Source organism: Ischnura elegans, chromosome 7 (assembly GCF_921293095.1).
Source record: "Ischnura elegans chromosome 7, ioIscEleg1.1, whole genome shotgun sequence".
Classification (NCBI taxonomy): Eukaryota; Metazoa; Arthropoda; class Insecta; order Odonata; family Coenagrionidae; genus Ischnura; species Ischnura elegans.
In genome coordinates this window covers 103418011-103438321 of record NC_060252.1, presented here as the reverse complement: position 1 = coordinate 103438321, position 20311 = coordinate 103418011, and the positions used below count along the sequence as shown (strand labels likewise).

The 20311-nt window shown below is 39.6% G+C and overlaps 2 protein-coding genes across 4 annotated transcripts in view; one reads left to right on the top strand and one right to left on the bottom strand.

Moving 5' to 3' along the window:
- The window catches only part of LOC124161935 (calpain-D-like), a 40110-nt gene extending 34644 nt beyond the window's left edge, over positions 1-5466 (bottom strand). Inside the window, exons 1-2 of one of the 3 annotated variants that reach the window (XM_046538202.1) lie at positions 5049-5466; positions 774-3618 (exon numbers count right to left, since the gene is read on the bottom strand). In XM_046538202.1, coding sequence (XP_046394158.1) covers positions 774-3618; positions 5049-5365 — 3162 coding nt within the window. In that variant the 5' untranslated portion in view covers positions 5366-5466. Of the gene's footprint in view, positions 1-773; positions 3619-3862; positions 4032-5048 lie in introns of those variants that run through there. The other 2 variants (XM_046538200.1, XM_046538201.1) reach the window with 2 other exon arrangements.
- A 112-nt stretch (positions 5467-5578) lies between these two features.
- The window catches only part of LOC124162170 (GRB2-associated-binding protein 1), a 69227-nt gene continuing 54494 nt past the window's right edge, over positions 5579-20311 (top strand). Inside the window, exon 1 of the mRNA XM_046538595.1 lies at positions 5579-5786. Within this exon, the coding sequence (XP_046394551.1) occupies positions 5709-5786 (78 nt within the window). The 5' untranslated portion in view covers positions 5579-5708. The remainder of the gene's footprint in view (positions 5787-20311) is intronic.

Here is a 20311-nt window from a genome sequence, read left to right as displayed (position 1 = left end):
AGAGTGAAAAAATATAAAACTTGGCATCACCCAGCCAAACACTCAGAATACCTTTGACAGTGGCCTTGGAAGGGTTGAAATGAATCCGTCATCCATTAAAATGGGATGAGTAAAGCATTACTTAGTGGCCTAGTTTATCCTCAATTTATTTTAATGAAAACGACCTGATCAACCCCATCCCTCAGCAACGTAAATTAAGTACCATCAGCAAATTATAAACAATCAGAAAAAAGTAAGGAAATAAAAGCAAAATGGGTGAAAAGCAATCAAACCTTTACAGGTTGAAAAATACAGTCTGCTCAATGCTTGCCATAACCATGCAGCAAAAAGAATTAAATGCACATGGAACTTAGGTAATACCAATGCAAATGATGAGGGCAAAATGGTTATTAAAAGCAGAATTCCATAAATTCATTACATGAAATTACTTCCATTACGGTTCTTGCTGCTAGAGGAATATCAGAAAGTTTAACTACAAGAATTAAATTCCAATCACCATGAAAAAAATCTATTCAGCAAAACACTGATTTAAATTATGGGAGAAGATCATAGAAAATTTAACATGTGACTCATGAATAACACAATCACATTTAGAGACTGCCAAGTGTGTTAAAGAGGAAAATAATTTAATTGGACAGCTTGCAATGCGTTAAGCAATACAATGAAAAAATGAAACTAGGCCATGATGACCAGAACCCTAATAGCTACTTAAACGATTTTCATTGTTCAGGACAAGGGAAACTCATTTCAAACATACTAATAGGAATACCAACCTCACGACAATATTGCACAATTCTTTCCCATTTCTCCAATGCCTCCCTCTCTTCGATGTTTCGCAGATCTTCCATCAGCTCACTCTCCTGCTTGATGACGCCAGGCTGTGGAGGAACGGCAGCTCCCCCCATCGCCTGCATTGAAGGCACCACACTGGGCATAGCATGCCCGGCAACGCCACCTTCGGCACCCGATATGGCCCCAGGAGTCAGAACTATCCCGGGAGCTCTGGCCCCTCTGGAACTCTGACACATGTCACAGGAGACTGACGAGGTCCTGTTTTCAAACGTACAGACCACACAGTGCCATGAAGATGCAGGGGAGATGGATGCAGTTGAAATCGAGGGTTCACGCCCCACCCTGGTGGACAGTCCCTGCATGCCATCTGGCGTCGACGGGCCGCTAGAGCGATGACCACTGCTGCTCCCTCCACTGCTGGCACTAGACCGACCACTACCATGATGGTGACCCTGGCTTGCCCTGCGACTTACCCCCACCCTCTGCTTTGGTACGGCCCCACCATTGGGATGCTGGCCCATTGGTGATGAGGTGGCACTTGGACCACAATTTGCCTTGGTCTTGGACCGTGGAGCTGCTGGCGATGGACTCCTCCGCCCACGACCTCCTGGCTGCTCTGCAGATGGCAGATCGATCCTGGTCTTGCATGCAAGGCAGCTGTGGGCAGACAGAGGGTTCTTCAGGGTGCACTGTCCGCATGACCAGAATTCACCCTTCCTTAGGGTGAAATCTTCGATGGCAGTGACGCTCTTCAAACGGGATCCTCCGCACGCAAGGCAGGCCACAGTATTTTCAGAGTTGACCAGAGTGCACTTGCGACAAGTCCAATCCCTCTCTGAAGCAGAAATGACGATTGTGGGACTAGGCTCAGCGGGTAGGAATTGAAAATCTTCATCCAGATCCCTCTCCTGGGTGGCCAAGGTGGGAGTGCTGATGGAAACAGGACACGGACCGGGGGCCAATCCAGCCGCTTCCCTTTTGGTTGGAGTGTACCGTACACTGTCTTTGGTAACTGTGATGAGACTAGGCTCAGTGAGGGAAGGGGGCGAGCGCATGGAATAGCAAATATCACAGTTGTCAGACCAAAGAGGGTTGTACGCAAATGAGCACTTGGTGCAGGTCCACATGCGATCAAATGCGGATGAGGTGAAACCAGGCCCCTGACGAGGCTGCGGTGAGGTTTTTGGTTGGCTCTCTGGGTTGCTAGGATTGGAGTCACGAGGAAGGTCAACACGCATGTCTCCGAGACCACCTGGTTTGCAGGATGTTTTGGATACTAGCCTAGGTGAAGAGGGGTCTGAAATGCCAATGTACGAATACCTTATGCCCGATGAATGGACTGGTTGAGGCTGCAACTCCAAGTCAAGACTCTGATGTTCACCTTCCACTAAACTCCTACGGTTGGACACAAATTTTTGCTGGGCTGATTCTTCTAAATTGGTGGCATTCATTTCAGACAGAGATCTTCGATAAATAGGTCGGCCAGCAGTGCAAGTGGGGGAGGAAGGGGAGAGGCCTCCGTTGTTATCATTGCAGTTGGGGGCTAGGGTTCGCCGCGGTGTGGAATCACGCACGGTCTGAGATGACTTCTTAGTCTGTGACACACTCCAGTCTGGAACAGTGATGACAATGCCATTACGACTGATGGTGCCAGGCAGCTGAGGGGGCATGACAGTTGGAATAATGGGCTTCCGAGGGGTTTCGCACACCTCACACCTGTCTTCGTTGCCTACGTTGTCTAGAGTGCACCTAAGACAAGTCCAAACCATTCCAGAACCCACACTGGCCCCGCCACTGTAAAGATCATTGCTAGTGTTCGAGGGCTGCACAGTTCTGGAATCGTACTTCTGTTCAACATCACTTTCACCACATTTCGGTTCATTGTCTGTGACAAGACTGTTTGGCCTTCGAAATATACCTCCACTAAGGGCCTTGGGCAAGAATGAATTTGGTGACTCGAGCCATAGTTTCTGCACAACTGAGCCATTGGATAGGGAGCGGCTGACTTTCGACTTCACTCGATCGTAAACAGATGGGCTATGCCTCTTAGGTGAACGATTTTGAGCTTCTGCCAAACACTCCTTACAATCCACTATGGTCCTCCGACTCTGAAGACCCTTGACACTGTCATCCATGGATTGTTGCGGGATGCTTGGACCGTTCGCAACATGACCGGCTGTTTGACCAGACCGCTGCCCCAACCAAGCTGCCCTACAGGCTTCACAGTGAGAAACTTCATTCGCATTACCATTTTGGCAGTCTCTACACGTCACAACCGAATTACACCAGCGTCTGCCACCGCAGGCAGCGGTGGCTGTGGCAGCCATTGGATCCAGCCTTTCGTCCTCTGGCTTCGTATTTGAGTCGATCACAGTTAAATCACGTAAGGGGAAGGCGTGAGCACCGTCAGCTTCACATGGACTATCGATGCTCGTGGCTGGGTAGCCACAGGCAACACAGTGCAAGGTGACACTCGTGTTCAAAACGTGACAATGAGAACAAGGCCACCGATGTAGGAGGAGGCAGTCCGAGCTGGCTGATCTGATGAGCTGTCCCCCGGGCTCCCTAGAGAATGAGGAATGCCTGGGGCAGGGGTGACTCCACGTCGACGAGGACCCCTCGATGGAAAGCTGACTTTTGGCAGTGATTGGGCTGGAAAGTTGAGGTGTCTGAGGGCTGAGATCGACCAAACTGCTCCGGAATTCTTTCGGATGGAATGGTCCTAAATCAGGGTCACCCCAGGTTCTTGAGTCGGGTGAACGACTAATACTGTTTTCACCCAGGCACCTGGGCTCCTCATTGTGATGCTCGACGTCTTTCTCATTCCTGTAAACAAATAGGATGGTGAAAATAACAGGTGCTTTGTGTAGCACGAATTATCAACTATGACAATGTGGTACTTCTGAGTGAGATAATGCAAAGGCTAGTGCCACTAATCAGGTGAATAAACTTAAAACCGAAGAGATATTTGTTTTAAAAAGGTGTCACATGGACTTATGAGGATGGGTTCTCAAGTTTATGGGATAAAACGGTGATGACACTGACGGACGCCAAGCACGGATAAACTTACTCCTTATCATCGCTGGAAGAAATAGCACCCGTATGCGAAAGAACTTTACAGCAACAGAAGAAGGTTCGCCACAATGGCATCATAACGAGGGTCAATGTCACCAGTATTCTCCTATTGACAAGGAATCACAAGAAAAAATGAAGACGGCAGTCATTTTGTGAAGCACATAAGCCTACCGTACCCGCGCTGAGTTTTGTCTCTGTGCCAATTTGGCCACGCTAGCCGGGCTGGTATTTTAGCCCCTACATCTCCCAGCGTAAAAATACTGTTTACCTTCCCGCGAAGTCGCAGGAACATCGCTCCCCACCTGTTTCTAATTTTGATTCCAACGCTGAAAATGTGGAGAGTAATTCACTCACAACCAACCAAATTAAAACGACCCGGCGCTCTTTTTTGAACAGGAAACCTAGGCATTAAATCTTATGCTAGACAATATACATGAAAAATGCCATCACCAAGTAAGGAATTCATAGCATTGAGTCAGCAATATCATTCTTGAGTCGATACTCTTGAATCCAGCGGCCCATTTTGTCATAAAAACAACACCTTACAGAAAACCCATTACACTTTTTTTGGGATTGAAATTGGCAAATACTAATATTTAAGAGGCAATCAAAATTTCTATTTCCTGATAACTAATAGGATGATAATGAGAGGTTTCCTATGCTTAAGAGACTACACACATGCTCGTTAATGGGAAAGAATTATCCATGAGGGAAACTTACCAAATAATGGAACATTTCAGGCAAGCTCTAAATAAACCAAACGTTTCATAAGATTAAATTATTGAGTAAAACCTCTCATCATTTAAAATCACTTATAATTACTGCATTGGGAACCACTTCTAAGCGAGGGTTGATTTACAGTAGCTTGGTGTTGGGATAAAGTAACTTAAGATAAATTATGGATAATTAATGATACCCCAAATCTATTTTCTTTGTTAATAAAATTATGCGTCTCGAAAATTACAATTCTTACAAAGATATATTATAATTATCATGCAAAATATTCATTAAAGTATTTTGTGATCATGCGAAAGAATGTGCCCAACATTTTAAAATGACTGGGGTTCATTGGAACCCGTAGAACGTGCAGACAAAAAATGGTTGCAAATACTAACTATATTCTTGTAATCAGTAAAATGCTTTGATTATATAATAATGTTATCCTGCTATTATCTACTCACCGTGATAGATTATGCACGTTCTGACATGTGTCACTAGGCGATCCATTTTTACTTATTGCAGTAACTAAGATATTACTACTTTCACATTGGTCAGACTTTGATTTTAAATTGTGATCAGTTCTAAATACGTCAGTAATTGATGATGTAGCAACATTACCATAGCGTAATTTGTGCCTAATAATACCCTTAGAAGCGTTTAAATCACGATTTCGGTAACCACGAACCGACCCACATCTTTTACACCGAGGGTGCTCCGTGGGGTTAATTAAAGTGCACCTATCGCAGTGCCATTGCAGGACTGAAGCGATAGAGCCCATTCTCTCAAAATCATGGCTAAACTGCGATTAAAATACTTGCGGCACCCAAACAATCTTGACCAGCTGATCCACCATATTGATGCACTTCTACCTTTAACATGAGATAAAAGAAACGCTGGGATAGGCTGTTACGATTTGTGTAGTCCAATCGCGTGCGTTTTGAGAGAAGTGGATGTGCCTCGTTAGCCAATCTCTTCAGTGTCGAGGTTTAGTCATCTAGCATTAAGTTGAAGCTGGTTGTAGGAAAACTGTGATGTAGTGTGATTGCGTTGGTGCTTATGGAGATGGCTGTGGTGCCTTTTATTTGAACAATTAATTAATTTTAGTGTGTAAATCGGTCAAAATGTCCAACAACAGCCTCGAAATCGTTCACGAAGGGTGGCTCATTAAATCCCCGCCTACGAAACCCATCTGGAGAGCGGTGAGTGATATGTTCAAACGCACTTTGTTACCTGTTATTGTTTATGCACTGAGTTTTTTTTAACAATTCAATTTTATTGTATTTTAAAGCATATTTTGTTTTGCGCTGGAGGATTAAATACCTCTTACAGCTGTTCAAGTAATCGATGAAGGTTTAAGTGTACACCTATTGGTGCGTATGACTTATAAATGTTGACATTAGTCGGATGTGCAGCTCCTCTTAGTGATTCATAATTTAAGGCGATCTTATTTCAATTTTCCTATGATTATGATGAATCAATGTAGGGTGTTGACAGGTCATTGGTGCGTGTGTGGCAATTGAGTACATACTCTCGGTAACAGGAGTTCTTCAAGGTGGTTATTGCACTAAGTGGCTCTATAATAATGAGCTTAATAATTGCTTCTCTCGTGAATGTTTTTTTAGTTCATATTGCTAGTTGTGCATTAAATATCTTGGCGTTTTAAGGTCAACTTATTACGATGGTTCAATGTATTTGTATATTAATACGTTTTTCTATGAAAGTTGTTTGTCTCTCTCTTGTGTTGTCATATCTTGTGCTTAACTTATGGCTTCTCTAGCTTTATATTTGGTGCTTCAAGAATATAAATGCATGTAGTTTAACGTAAATTATGAATATTAGATCGAATTATTTTTCCGTCGTACTTGGGCAACCACTGAAGGTCAACGTTAATGGCAGTCATAATATTCCTTGGTCCGTATTATAAGGAGTACAGAATGTGTGGATGTCGCTATATTTTGTTATTTTAGTTAGCCAGTATTTTGCAACTAATTCTTGTGTGAAATTGTTGAATGCTGTGATAAATAAGTCGAATTTAAATCAATGGTTTTAGATTTCGATGGAATTTGGCGATTGTTCTATGGTTTTTAAGTAAGAATTTTTGGTGACAGTAACGTTGGTTAGTTATCGTACATGGGGTGCGATCAAACAGCGGAATGAAGTAATATTTTTGTCGTTCATAACTGTTTCTTTGACCAGTTAACTTGTGAATGTGGTTATTTAACTCGACCGATTGATTGTTAAGGTGTCACAATTTTAGTGATCTTCAATCGGCCGACGGATATGAACCACGCCCCATGTTCACGGCTTAGGGTGTCATATTTTATATAATTGCCCATTATTTGTTTTTACAGCGTGGTAAATCCTCACATTCCACGATTCAAGTTAAGTAATGGCAGTTGGTCGTTGTGGGGTAACTTTCCTCTCTGCCGAGAAGATGGGAAATCGCAGAATCTTCTAGCGAACCGTTAACTGGTTACTTTTCCTTTGTAATCCCTACTTGTGAGGTGATTTGATAACTGGAATTCGCCAGTGGAATGTGCTAACAGCTGACCGAGTTACGTTCATTCTACGTCTCTTTGGGTCACCATAGTGATAGACGTAGTTCGCTCGTGATCCATGATTATCTCTTCGAGCATAAGATTTTCTTATTTCTCTTAGCATTTTCGTTTAAACCTGTCGTAAGCCTATCATGTGTTCATAGAGTTGGTTTTCCTTGTTCCGTACAAATTATTCTGTGTAGAAGTTTTGATCTTAATTTTTTTTCATGATATATCACGAATTGTTTGACAGTTCCGACTAACGGATGGCAAAGATTTAACAATGAAGATTACTTCATGCTAAAGTTTAAAGTGCTAAATCTTGTATCCTCTCTCAACCTTAATTGCGTTGCGCCCATTGAGTATGATTTTTCCGTCAGTCATGGAGATGTCATCTCTTGTGTGAGGGCTCCTTTGCGACGTTCTCGTCACACATTTTTTTTTCTGCCTCTGGCTTTTCGAAGGCCCCCTATCTGTGTCCGATGTTGCCGTTCATTGCGGGGTCCATTCACAGCGGCACGTAGGATAGCACATCATCACGTTACGGTATCACGGCACTGCCACTGCCTGCTGCCCCGTATAGTTTTATGGGCGTAGTATCCAATGAAGTAAATAAATTTTATATCCTGTCATGAGAGGCCGGTGACGATAATTTTTAACATTTTTCGATCAGCTCTGTGGTCTCCGGTTCGTGCCATCCGGCTAACTTGCATGCCAATTTTATTATATGTTGTTCATTTTTAATCGTGGTTATAATAAAATCAGTGGCATCACTGTTCAAAATGTGTTCAAATTCTGTTTATATGCCGTCAATGTCTCTCTTGTATTACGGCCGTTCAAAAGTTTTCGAATATTCTTTTAAGACGTCATATGGATTCCGTTAATTCTGGTGAGGTAAATTGCGTTAATGGAGTCATCATTCCCCTTCTTTTCCGACGTTGAATTTTTCTTGCCTGGAAAAGACGATATGCTTTGGGGAGAAATGTGTCCAGCTAAAAAAAATTGTCGTCTGGTCATACCTCACTGCCTCTTCTTCCTTGTGTTGTTCGGTCTTCGACGCTGACTAAAATTAGAGCACCCCCTGCTTGGTTTTCCAGCTCTCTCTTCCTATTCGTAGGTTGGAATATAATTGAGTCCCTTAATTTCCGTTTGACTTCCAAAGTGTTCTAGAAATGTCATGGATAATGTAATGGCCAAAATGTTTGTCCGTATCAATGCCACATTAATACTTCATTAAGGCTTTAAGCAGATATTGATGCATATTTATTTGGAGCGCAGATGAAATTGATATTCAGCAGACTTAGGAAGAGGGGTTTCCCCTCCTGCCGCTGGGAGATGAGGCAAATTTTTTTTAGTGTTTTAGCTTTCTCACATGTTAGTACTACCTGCACATATACTAGCGTAATGGCACTTTAATTTGTTAAGCATCCTTATTTTAACTAACTTAACATTGATTTTGCCCCCTCTCAGACTCCTCAAGGATATATTTCATGTATACTACTATGCTTCTCATTTTTCTGGTACCCTACGTTTTGCCTTGGATATGATTAGTTTATTGTCTCTGGAGTGATCAATGGTGAAATTCGCCTAACTTTACCCAAAGTAGATGGGAACCTAATCTGGTTTCTATTATCAGTCTAGTTCATTTTCTGCAATGTGGCCCTTAATAAGGGGAAATAAATTTTAATATAATCTTAAAAAATTGCCATGCAACTATAAGCACAACATAATATTCATTTACTAGGCCAAATTCTGTTTTTTTTTCAATTTACTACACATTTTCTACCTTGTGGCCCATACTGCAATGGAAATAAATTTAATTTTAAAATTAAATACAACAGAAGCATAACATTCCCTGTCTCTTAATGTTAAGATCAGGGTTTTTCATGCCATTCTATGCTCCTAAAGTTTGGTCGATTGTATTTATTGAGGATAAATTACACCTTTAACATGTTATCATTTTGCATGTCATCTATCTTTCTTATTTTTGTCCTGCTTACTTAGTAATTAGCCTAGTGTTTTCCACACAAAGTCAATCGAACAAATCCCATGCTTCTCCATTAGTTCCATCCATCTCATCTGGCCTGTCTTGAAATTGCTATAGCTGAAACTTTTAATACTGGATAATAGTTGCAACCTTCCTCCATGACATACCTATATTTCCTTTCGAGCTAAACCTAAAACAACTCACATAAGTGTACTCAAAATGAGAAAAATTGTGTATTTGCTATTGTAGAATTTCAATGACCCATCTAAATAATGTTACCAATGTGACTGAACAACAATTTAAGGGTTAATCAGTTGAAATCAATGATATATGTGGAATGGACATATCCTGGCCTTTCTATTTTCCTGTTTATGTTGCAGTTAGGGTACTTGAATCCTAAATAATAGTACTTTGTCCAATAAGATTGTCCAGATAAGAATTAAACTCACCTGCAGCGTAGTTGATATTTACATGTTTTCTCAAACAGTCAATGGCAATTGACTGAAAAATTGTCATTTGGCATATAAAAAGAAAATAACTGCTGATGTACTTCGTACTCTATGACATGGTATGGTATAATTGCTGGTAAATGATTGTTTATTACAACCCCTACCCTGAAAGAAATGATTTTATTTTTTTAAGTCTGGATGATATTTCTGGCCATTCAACAATACATGCCCAAAATTTCATTGAAATTGATCTGATGATTTTGAGAGAAATGGGTACGCACATACCTATTATATTGACTTTTTTACATGTGAAGACATGGCCTTAAGAGTTATATGAGAGTCTATGTGTGATTATGATAGTGATTTGAAGAAAATCACCTAAGTATGCTTCAAATCTATTTTATTTGCCTAGTAGGTGTCATTTTTGTCTACACTTAGGGTATGTAAGAACATGATCTTACCCTTATTTTGTATAGATATTTCATTAAACCAGAACCATCAAGCCAATACCTCATTCTCAGACAAAATGCTTAAATTAGCTTTAAAAATGATTGTGAGAATTAGTTTCGGGAAATTAGTTGCAATAAGATGCCATTTATCATTCACTACATGTCATTTTCTATAGCTAGGACTGCTTATAAAATGTTTCATAATTACTATGCAAAATGTTCTCGTCAATTTGGAATTACTATTCATGAAGATGACCCAGGGGAGTGTGATAGCCTTGTGGATAGTGCCATTTGATGCTGGGGTCCCTGGTTCAAATCCCAGGTGAAACCGTTGGACACCCCGAATTGAAATCCTCGATGAGTAAGGTGCCCCGGGGAAAGGAACTGGCCCCCCTACCCTGAATGTGGGAAGTTCACATGCCTGTAGCCTAGTCTGGGGTGAGCTCTACCACACATAGGCAAAGCAAGCTTCAGGTTGAATCACCAGGCGAAGATGACCAATTGGCCATCTTTGGTATCTTTGTCATCGTTATGCGTTTTCCATCTCAGTATGTCCTTGACATTTTTTTATTTCCTGTCTATAGTTAGTTTGTCTTCATAGTGCCCTATCCATCCCTTGCCTGAGCCCCTCTGTCATATTTTCATGTCTCCATCCCATTTTGCTTTTCCTGTCATTATTAGTTCTAAATGGCTTAGTTTTCATTCTTTGTTGGTAGTATTTTTCTTTTCTTTTCTGCTCCTTCCCTCTACTGCACCTCCCAGTGTAGTATTAGTGATTCTATTATGTTCAGGAAGTCATGTACCCAGTTACTCGACTTTTGTAAAATCATGTCCAGCTGTTTTCTGCTCTCTGGACAACCTCTTCATTCCTCTTTTCTCACTGACTTAACTCATTTCCACTGTCTCATCTCATATGTCACTGGGTCCTCATTTTCACAGGCTCTGTTCTCAGTCTCAAATTTTTTATGTCTTCATTTCCACTCCAGATATAAATGTGCTTCATTCTTAAAGGTCTGTTTTTACGATACATTTACACGCATAAGTTGATGTCTGATTGCATGAATGTTTTTGGTGGACCGGAACGGAACATGCATGAACCAAATTAGAAAGGGTTCTATTTTCTGTACATGCAGTCGCACAAGTTGGGTGGGTACACGGTGAATTTTGGCGTTTATTCACATGCTTATACATTTAGATATTAACTACATAGTACATATTAATGCATCCTGTAACCAGGTCTTAACTCATCATTGGAAATTCCATTGACTCAGTATTGATTTTGTCGACTACAGTTTCTCCTCTATTCTGAATGCAGTAATTACTATTCTTATTCTTTGTACATCTAGTGGATCCCCTCTACATTTCCCAGTGTTTCCTCCTACATTTTGTAGATGTGTATACCTTTTCACTCGTTCTATGTCTAATCTAAATATGCACCTGCAAAGCCTTTCAGACGCTCGGCAGATGTATTATGTTTATTTAAGCCAGTATCAATGAAATAGGTAGTTTTTGAAAAGGGAATTGTTATTAATGTAAACTTTACCACTCATGTCAATTTCTCCGGAACTTTATTATTGCATTATAAAGTGCCACTCATTATATTTTATTACTGTAACTGGTAATCTGCAATTTTAGGCAAAAATTGAGAAATTTGGTGAGATTTTTCAGATCCGCCCTTTTTTTTCAAGTGGTGTTTAAAAAGATGTGAGTAGTAAGTATTGAATGTATTCTCCCCCTACTGTATTAATTCTTTAAAATTGTTGACTGATTAATTCATATCCTAATATTTGGGTAAGAAGAGGTAGTTAGTTTTTTTAAACTTGGGGGGTGCCAATGCTGGGTTACAGTGGAGAAAAGTTGAGATTGATGTCAAAAGCAAGCAGTGGTGGATCTATAGCCCCCCCCCCCCTTGGGTATCCAATTTACACTATATACAATTGTAATTTTCTTCAGACCCCTACAGCTAGTGGTAGATTACTCCCACTTAGGCCCCCCCTTGCCCCTATCCTGGATCCACCACTGAAAGCAAGTATTTTATTTTATGGGCATTACGAATGAGGACATTTTCATTGGAGCAGGAATACTTCTCGCAAGTTTAAAACCAGTCTAGGCTGACTGTTTGTGGTGACTCTCGCCTATTAATATACATTTATGGACATGGGATGTCATCTAATGTTAATATTTGATTTATCTCAAGCTTGTGTTGTCATTCGTCCTCATTTTTATGGGCGTGTTCTCTTTTTTAGCTCTCAATTGACTCTCCACAAACATTTTTGGCTTGGTAAACCAAAGCGTAAGTCAATAATTTCAATCTACTGTATGTTCTTTCAGTTAAAAGTGAAACAAAGAGATTTCTTGGTGGTGGAAGAAATTGTAGTATCTACATATTTGGTAATGACGTTGTATATCCGGTAACTGAGTGTATAAAAGAACCCATTTTTCCCAATAGTCTTCATTTTCAGGAAGATGATGTGGAAGCTAACCTAAGCACAGTATTTTCCCTTTCTAAGTATGTCGGGATGGCTATGAAATTGTGTATAATTCGCATAGTCTATCCACGAATGTCCAAGTTTCCGTGCCGTTAAGAGGCACGTTTAATGTCAGATTCATCATCAGCTTTTCCGTCACACTTTTTTCTGAAGAATTTCACCCAACATCTCCATTGCATTCCCCAACGTGTCGTGTAGGGCCATAATGTCGTCTGTCAACCAATGTCGTATGGGGCATAATAATTCCACGCAAGGCCCAAATCGAACGTTTAACGCTGGCAAATAGATTTCTGTTGTTATATAGACCCGTTTTTAAATTGATCTACGTAGGGTTCGACCCTCAAAGCCGCGCTATAATCAAGAGGGACGCATGATTATAGGGTGAGGGAAAGGAATAGCTTTAAGCCTCCCCTTTCGGAGAACTTGAGAGGAGCCGAAGTGAGGAAAAGGGTTCGCCGTGAGAGAATATCGGCCGACAAAGAAGCCGCCGCGTATTGCCTCAGGGGAAACGCGAGGGATGCGACTCGTTTTCTCCCCAGTCTCCGCGTTTGGAACGGAATAATATCCAAGGGTCCGAAGTATGTACGTTGAAAAACATAAGGGTAGTAGAGAATGTTGTGAAGGAACTTGTTCCTGCGAGAAAATTCTGTAGAAAGTGCGGACTGGGGTATTTCACTCAGACCTGAAATTGCGATTCATTGATTTTAATCCTTGAAGATTTTGTCGGATACAGTTTCTCCTCTATTCTGAATGCAGTAATTACTATTCTTATTCTTTCTATATCTCGTGGATTCCTCTACATCCCAGTGTTTCCTGCTGTATGTTTTTTTTTACCATGATTTAAGAGAAAAGCGAGTTCTCACGTCGAAAAAGCATTCGTGGAGAAAAAGCGGTTTTCTGCAGGGTACTGGTCAATCCTTGGGTAAATGATTCCGAAACCTGTGAAGATACCCTAACCGTAGTGATTTCAGCGATTCAGAGGGGAAGGGAAACCACCACATTATTATCCCGAGGTGTCGGAACTACTTCACTCACTTTTAGATCATTACGTAATGGAATGCTCTCGATTGAAATATTCTGGAGGTAAACTTTTCTCCCATCTGGATCTCCGGGCGGTTACTGCTAGAGAGGGTAAAACGGTCAATTCAGATATAATTTTAAGGATAGGAACATGGAATCTTAGATCGCCTCGTACCTGGGGCAGGCTGGAGAAGTTGAAGGTAGCAATCTTTTAAGATTAAAATCAATGATTTGATCAATGAAATCAATCAATCAATGCATGAGTGTAAAGATTTCAATCTGTTAAGGTTTCCTAGCATTTTTCACGTTTATCTTCCTTGCAGGAGATTTTTGAATTTTGTGTTGGCTACTACTAGCCTGCGTATCACTGCTGAATTCACGTAGTCAATCTCCTCTATCATTTCGATTTTCTTCTCCATATTTTTCGGTTGTTATTCCGTTTTGATCTTCACCGACGACGGCATTCTAGTCATCTAAGGCAATCATTGTGATAATTCTGTCGATTGATGGGAAGGGATAGTTATAACGAAGAAGAGTCTTCCCATTCAGCCATATTTTCATAACATTAAAAGGAAATGATGCAAAATTTGCCGCCCACTTTCCAGTAGTTAGCGGCGTCATTAAAGTTTTGATTCATTAAATCGTTCTGAGAGACCCGATCCTCGACGGAAAGAATCGCTCATTAGTGTGTTTATGGCAACAAACCGTGTGAGTCGGTTGGGCAGGTCCCGAGAAGTAGGGGTGAAGCCTCTCGGTAGAGTCAGTGACGTCATGAAGTTATTATCGAAAGGGCTAAGCCCTTCTATGTTTCGCCGCTAATACCTCGAGAAACAGGAGACGGATCGGAAATGGAAAAATACTGGTATCTTTATAATTTATAGGATTGTACGATAAAAAAAGATTCATGTCTCTTTAAAATCTGTACCAATTGTTTCCGCAGAATAACTCTCGCTGACTGTTTTCGTACAATCCTTTCTGTAGAGAATGCAATCTGGAGTGCCGTTATGAAGAATTTTTTTAGAGAACTTGGGGTCATATTCTGCAGAAATTATTCCTGGCATTTTAAAGGACAAACATATATTTCAAGATTCCATGCCTCTAGTTCCGATCCACGTTGTCAATTCCCTCATCTAAAGTCTAAAAAGGCAACGAATGTAGGCTTTTTCTATTATATTCTTTTATTTTAGAAGCCTTAGTGCCAATAGTGCCTCCCATGTGCAATTGATTTTTTTCTGAATCGAACTGGTCCTTATCCAAGGTACTGTTATACTCATTGTTCTATTCTACTAGATACTTTTCAGTATCATTGACGCATTTAATGTCAGGCTTGTTCGCAACTCATTTTCTTTTGGGAATTAGGATTGCAATATTCATCTTTAAGTCAAATGGTTCAGCATATTTTCGGCTGACTTTGTCATAAGCTTTTCTGGAACATCGTCAATTCTAGATGATTTATTCATCTACAGGTCTTTCACTGCTGCACAGTGGGCTGAAATTGAAATATGCGGGACATACCTAAAAAATAAATAGTTTTTTTAGTATGGAAGTTCTAACTTAGCAGTATTTTTTCAATACATTAGCACATGTTTTGACTCAAACCGTTTATCATAAGTTACTTTTTTAAACGAAATGCATGGCCGTACAGTTGAACAAATTTCGCAGAAATTGCCCACGTTGATATTTTTTCGAAATTCAGCGTGTTGGAACTAATTGCACGCCTTTACGAGTACAACTTCTCTCCTATTTTGTTCTCCGCAGCTTCTTTGAAAATCACTTGATACTGAGCCGCCTTTAATTTTTCAACCTGTCATTTTTTCTAAAGTTAGGTGTTATTCCATCATAATTAAGTTGTGGTCTTTGTTGATAGCTGCCCCGGTGTAGCTTTTGCAGTCCTTTACTTGGTTCCTGAATCTTTATTTCCCTAGAATGTAGTCGATTTGTAATCTCGCAAGGTCTTCCAGGCATTTTCCGCGTGTATTTTCCCCGCATGGGATTTTTGAATAATGCGTTGTCAACCACTAGTCTGCCTTCGAAGTAGAATTCAAGTAGGATTTCTCCTCTTTCATTTCGGTTTCCTAATCCACATTTTTCCGGTTGTTATTCCGTGTAGACCTTCGCCGACCACGACATTCCTGTCACGTATAATAATAAGATTTTCTTCATCGCTTACCTGTTTGATTGCCTCCATTTTATCTTGACGTAGACGTGTTTTACTACTTCATTATTATAATCTAATGTGAGCATTTCTACCTGTGCATCAACAATATTTACTGGTTTGGTATCTATCATCACCATTACTATCCTTGAATTTCATTGCAGGTAGCTTTTCACGCTTCCCGGGGCTTTTTCTATGCATTATCCCTACTCCAGCATTACCATTTAGCGATGCTTTGTGTATTATTCTATAGCTTCCACTCTAGAAGTCTTCTTTCTAGGCCGCTTCATTTCTCTGGTTCCTAATGCGTCGAGGTTCAGTCTTAACATCCCCACCATCAAGTCCTCGAGCTTACTGCAGGTACGAAGCGATCTAACGTTCCATGATCCTGTCCTTAACATTCTATCACATTTTGCTAATGTACTCTCTCTGTAAGTTACCGCTCGGATGGGGCCAAGTTTACCTCCAGAATATTTTACTCTAGAGCATTCCATTATATCGTGATAAAAAAGGGTGGAGTTGTTGCTATTCCTCGGGATAATAATGTGGTGGTTTCCCCTTCACTTCCGAATCGCAGTAATTACTACAGGTAGGACATCATCACATGTTTCTGAATCATTTACCCAAGGATAGACCAGTGCCCCCTCAGAAGGTCGTCGCTTTTTGTCCACGATTGCATTTTCGACGCGTGAACTCGGTTTTCTCGCAGCTAACCTCTGTATTTAGGGGTCGACCCACCATCCGCAACCCGGTGGACGAACTACATAGTTGGCTTAAAGCTAAGCCGCGAGGATTAATGTCTATACTTTATTGTATCCATTTCTTGTTCACTTTATACAATCCATCGAATTGGGTGCGAAAAACATGAATGGAATATTTTCTATAAAATATTTTATGGAATGGAAAAATAAACTACAGCTATGCGTGCTAATTTGGCAAGCACATCCTATTTAGTACCAAGGGCCCTTAGCGGTCAATGGTGTTCCTCCTTTTGTACCATTTCTACGATGGGCATGCGTGAATAGCTAGGATGAGAGGTTTAATTACTCCGTCGATGTTTTGAATGTTAACTTCAGTTTTTACTTTTATATTATACTTCACGTTTTTCTGTCAGTCCCCAGCCGATCTAATTTCCAGCGAATTGAAAAGGATTTTGAAGATATAATGAATTATAACAGCTTATGATCCTTGCATTAGGAAAAAGAAAGATTAATGAAGATACCTGAAAACTCTCATTAAATTGCAGATAGGTGAGAATTATTAGAACATCTCCAGGGTATTTTAACTCACCATACTTCTTGAAGATAATTTTCTGAAAACCCCTTCAAAGTAAAAAGTAAATTCATTCATAAATTTATTTTGGTTTCCAAAAGCATCTGTATTTAAGACAACGGCTTCAGGTTTTGAAAGACTTCCGGATAATTCTATATTTCTGAAAAAAAATAGCCTGAAGCCAATTAGCAGCTACCTACCTACAGCAGTTGAAGTTTGTTCTCGAGGCTCTTAGAAGTACCGTTTTCAAAACATGGATATTTTTGTTTTCACACCTTTTCTGTACTCAGGTTTTTCCTATTAGTGCTGACGCACATTGGAATTATTTTTTTTATTTTATCGGGGGAAAGGGAACCAGCTTCCTTGGACAATCACCATATTCAAAATTGAAGCATAATTTTTTAAGGCTCCTGCTTATTTCTTAATCTTCTGTAAGGGATAAATGGATGGATGAGTGTCCTTTTCCTCGAGTGCTTTAACTTTAAGCACTTTATTAAGAATTATTTTTTAAGATTACAGTATTTATTTTTCTTATGTGTGCCAAAAGCGTAGAGTTTTAAAATTGAAATCAACTTTTCAATTCCATTTTAAATTAATGCAGAGTATGCGGGGTCATTGTTGTGGATATTTATTTAAAAATACATGTTATGCACCTTTGCGAAGTATTTAAATATTGGTCACCTTTAATTTTATGAGAAAATTTTTCACGATGTTACAGTCATTAAAATAAAAAAATTGGCCAAAAAAAGGTGACCAATATTCTGGCGAACTAAAGGAAAAATGTTAATTTTCACTTTGTATAATTTGGGTAGTAAGTGATTGCGTATTTGCGATATTGTATAAGGAATGTTGATTCTTTCTTCATTCTTGAATGGTTGCGTATTTTTATACTACTTTGTAAGAAGAAAGTTTTAAGTTAAATGGGTAGCGTAAAATTAAAACCACAATTGTTTGAAAATCACAAAATTGTGTCCACTTTAAATTTTTTACTGGAATGAATTGTACAGTTATTGCCAATTACCTTTAAAGAATGATGTTTTAGCATAAGTAAGAGTGGCAATGTTTGTACCATGAACCCGTCTTTAAAATTAATCAAAATCGGCTAAATATTACCGTAAAAGTCAACGTTTGTTTTATGCGATCCGTGTGGGCAATGAATGTTTTTTTTTGTATGCATATGATGTTTTAAAGCATATCTGGTTAGCCGAGCTGTTTACAATGTTTGTAGGAATTGTGTGTCAGATGCAGGAGCTGTACCTAATTGAGAATCAAAGCTCATTAACTGATATTCGCACATTTACTTTAGTTTGTAAAAGAAATATTTGTTTATAATAATTGCCAATAGAATGTATTCATGTCATGTCTTCATTTAGCGTTTTGTTTAGTGGTTAAGCTAGATTAAATAATTATTATTAATAGACACTGTTAGATAATAATCACTATTTTTAACTTCATTGCATGGTAATGGTTTTTTTAAATTTAAATTTTATATTTGTTTTCCTTCTCATTAAATGGTTTGGATTATGCGTTTAACTGTGTAGCTCTGGATAACTCGGAGAAAATTGTCAACATGCGTGGTCGAATCCTCTGCAATAAGACGATTTTTTAAGATATAATCGTTCAATAATCAATTTTGTTCGTATTTTTCCTCAAAGCGAGTTCAAATGTCCATAACTATTACTGACGTCCGCGATGTATGACGACTGTGTGGACTATTAAAATTACTAGTATGTGACCGAAACTGTGCTCGAAATCGCAATTTTTTTAGGGAAAGATGAGATCACATTATCGTATAATTATTATGTTTCATGGGTCAAAAGGTTAAGTGTGAGGCTATTGCATTCCCTCATCTTCAGATTTCGCAGTTATGTACTGGAAGTAATTTACGCATGAATAGTCACTGGAGCTAAAATCGTCGTTGTTTACTTGTGAAAGAGAGACTATCATCCCATAATAAGCTTAGTTTTCCTCTGTGCTAGGGGTTGAGACCGTCAGTCGCTACATTGCGGGGGTTCAAAGATGCCAAAAAAAAGACACAAAGGCAGGGGCCTCGGCTCTACGTTGAGAAAGAACTTCGTGTGGGAATAGTGCTCAGTAGGCAGTATCTTCAATGTTGCGTGTATTTATAACATCTTTTGCTGACATATTCTCCTGGCTCTTCACTCACATCTTGGCCGCTTGATCTGAATATTCAACTATAGAGTCAATGTGATTTATTCTGATAATAAGTTACACAATCCCTTACTTCCTTCTCAACTTCTCAATCATCCTCCATAATGATGTCTTTAACGCTTATGGTCCATATCCACATGGAAAACTTTAGTGTGTTATATACAAGAATTGCCATGGGAAAAATTACCCTGGTCCGGGAATCGAACCACGGGCCTTGGGCTTTCCGGGCCACTGCGCAGACCACTACGCTATCCAGGTTCTTTAATTCCCATGGCAATTACACCGAGGCTCATGGTAGTAGGTGTTAGGCCCTTGCTGATTTAGTGTGTTATGTTATAAATAAAATAATCATCGTAATCGTCCTATGAATAATAAGTATGTATTATATGAAGCAATTATTGTTTATTATATAGAATGTACCGGAACCGATTATGGTTTTATCGATGTTATCATTGCTATGGAGAGTTAAATTCTCAAGTGATTAATGTACACTCTGTTCGCTTGTGATGTTCGTCATTGCCGGAGGCGCGACTTCTTTCGCTCCAGTTTCTCACGGGAGGGCATAAAAAATAGGCGATGCTGCGATCGGAGACGAGTGTGTCTGAATAATAGGAGTAATGCGAGTGCTGTTGCCTCAGTCCTCATGAATGCCGTTCTCGGTGATATATCCGGAGACGTTGGGTCCGTGCATCTAGCCTAAGACACCCATCTCACACGGTACCACTGGCCTCCTGAGTGAAATTTATTTTATTGCTTTGATAATAATAATTTACAAATCATTTACAAATCATTTACAAATCAATAATAATAATAATTTATTACGGGCAAGTGCCAGGCTACGAATTAGTTACAAAAATTTGGTGTCATATAAACTAATTGTAAATTTTTCACAATTTACTCTACATACTGTTCATAAATAATAATGTATCACAAAAGAACCTATAAAAATAATTGAAAATTACAATATCTTTGTCATATTATATATTTCATCGATATATTTTGGCCCTTCGAGACACCTTTTCCTGAAACCAGCAGGAGTATCATGATACACATCCATGCTTGCACTAAGGGAGTTGAATAATTTTAGTAACCGAACAAGATTCCCTTGGTTTCTGCGGTAGTATTTCACACAGAATATCTTGGTGTTCCTGGTGCATGTAACAGTAACATTAAAAGGTATTATTGCGAGTTAAT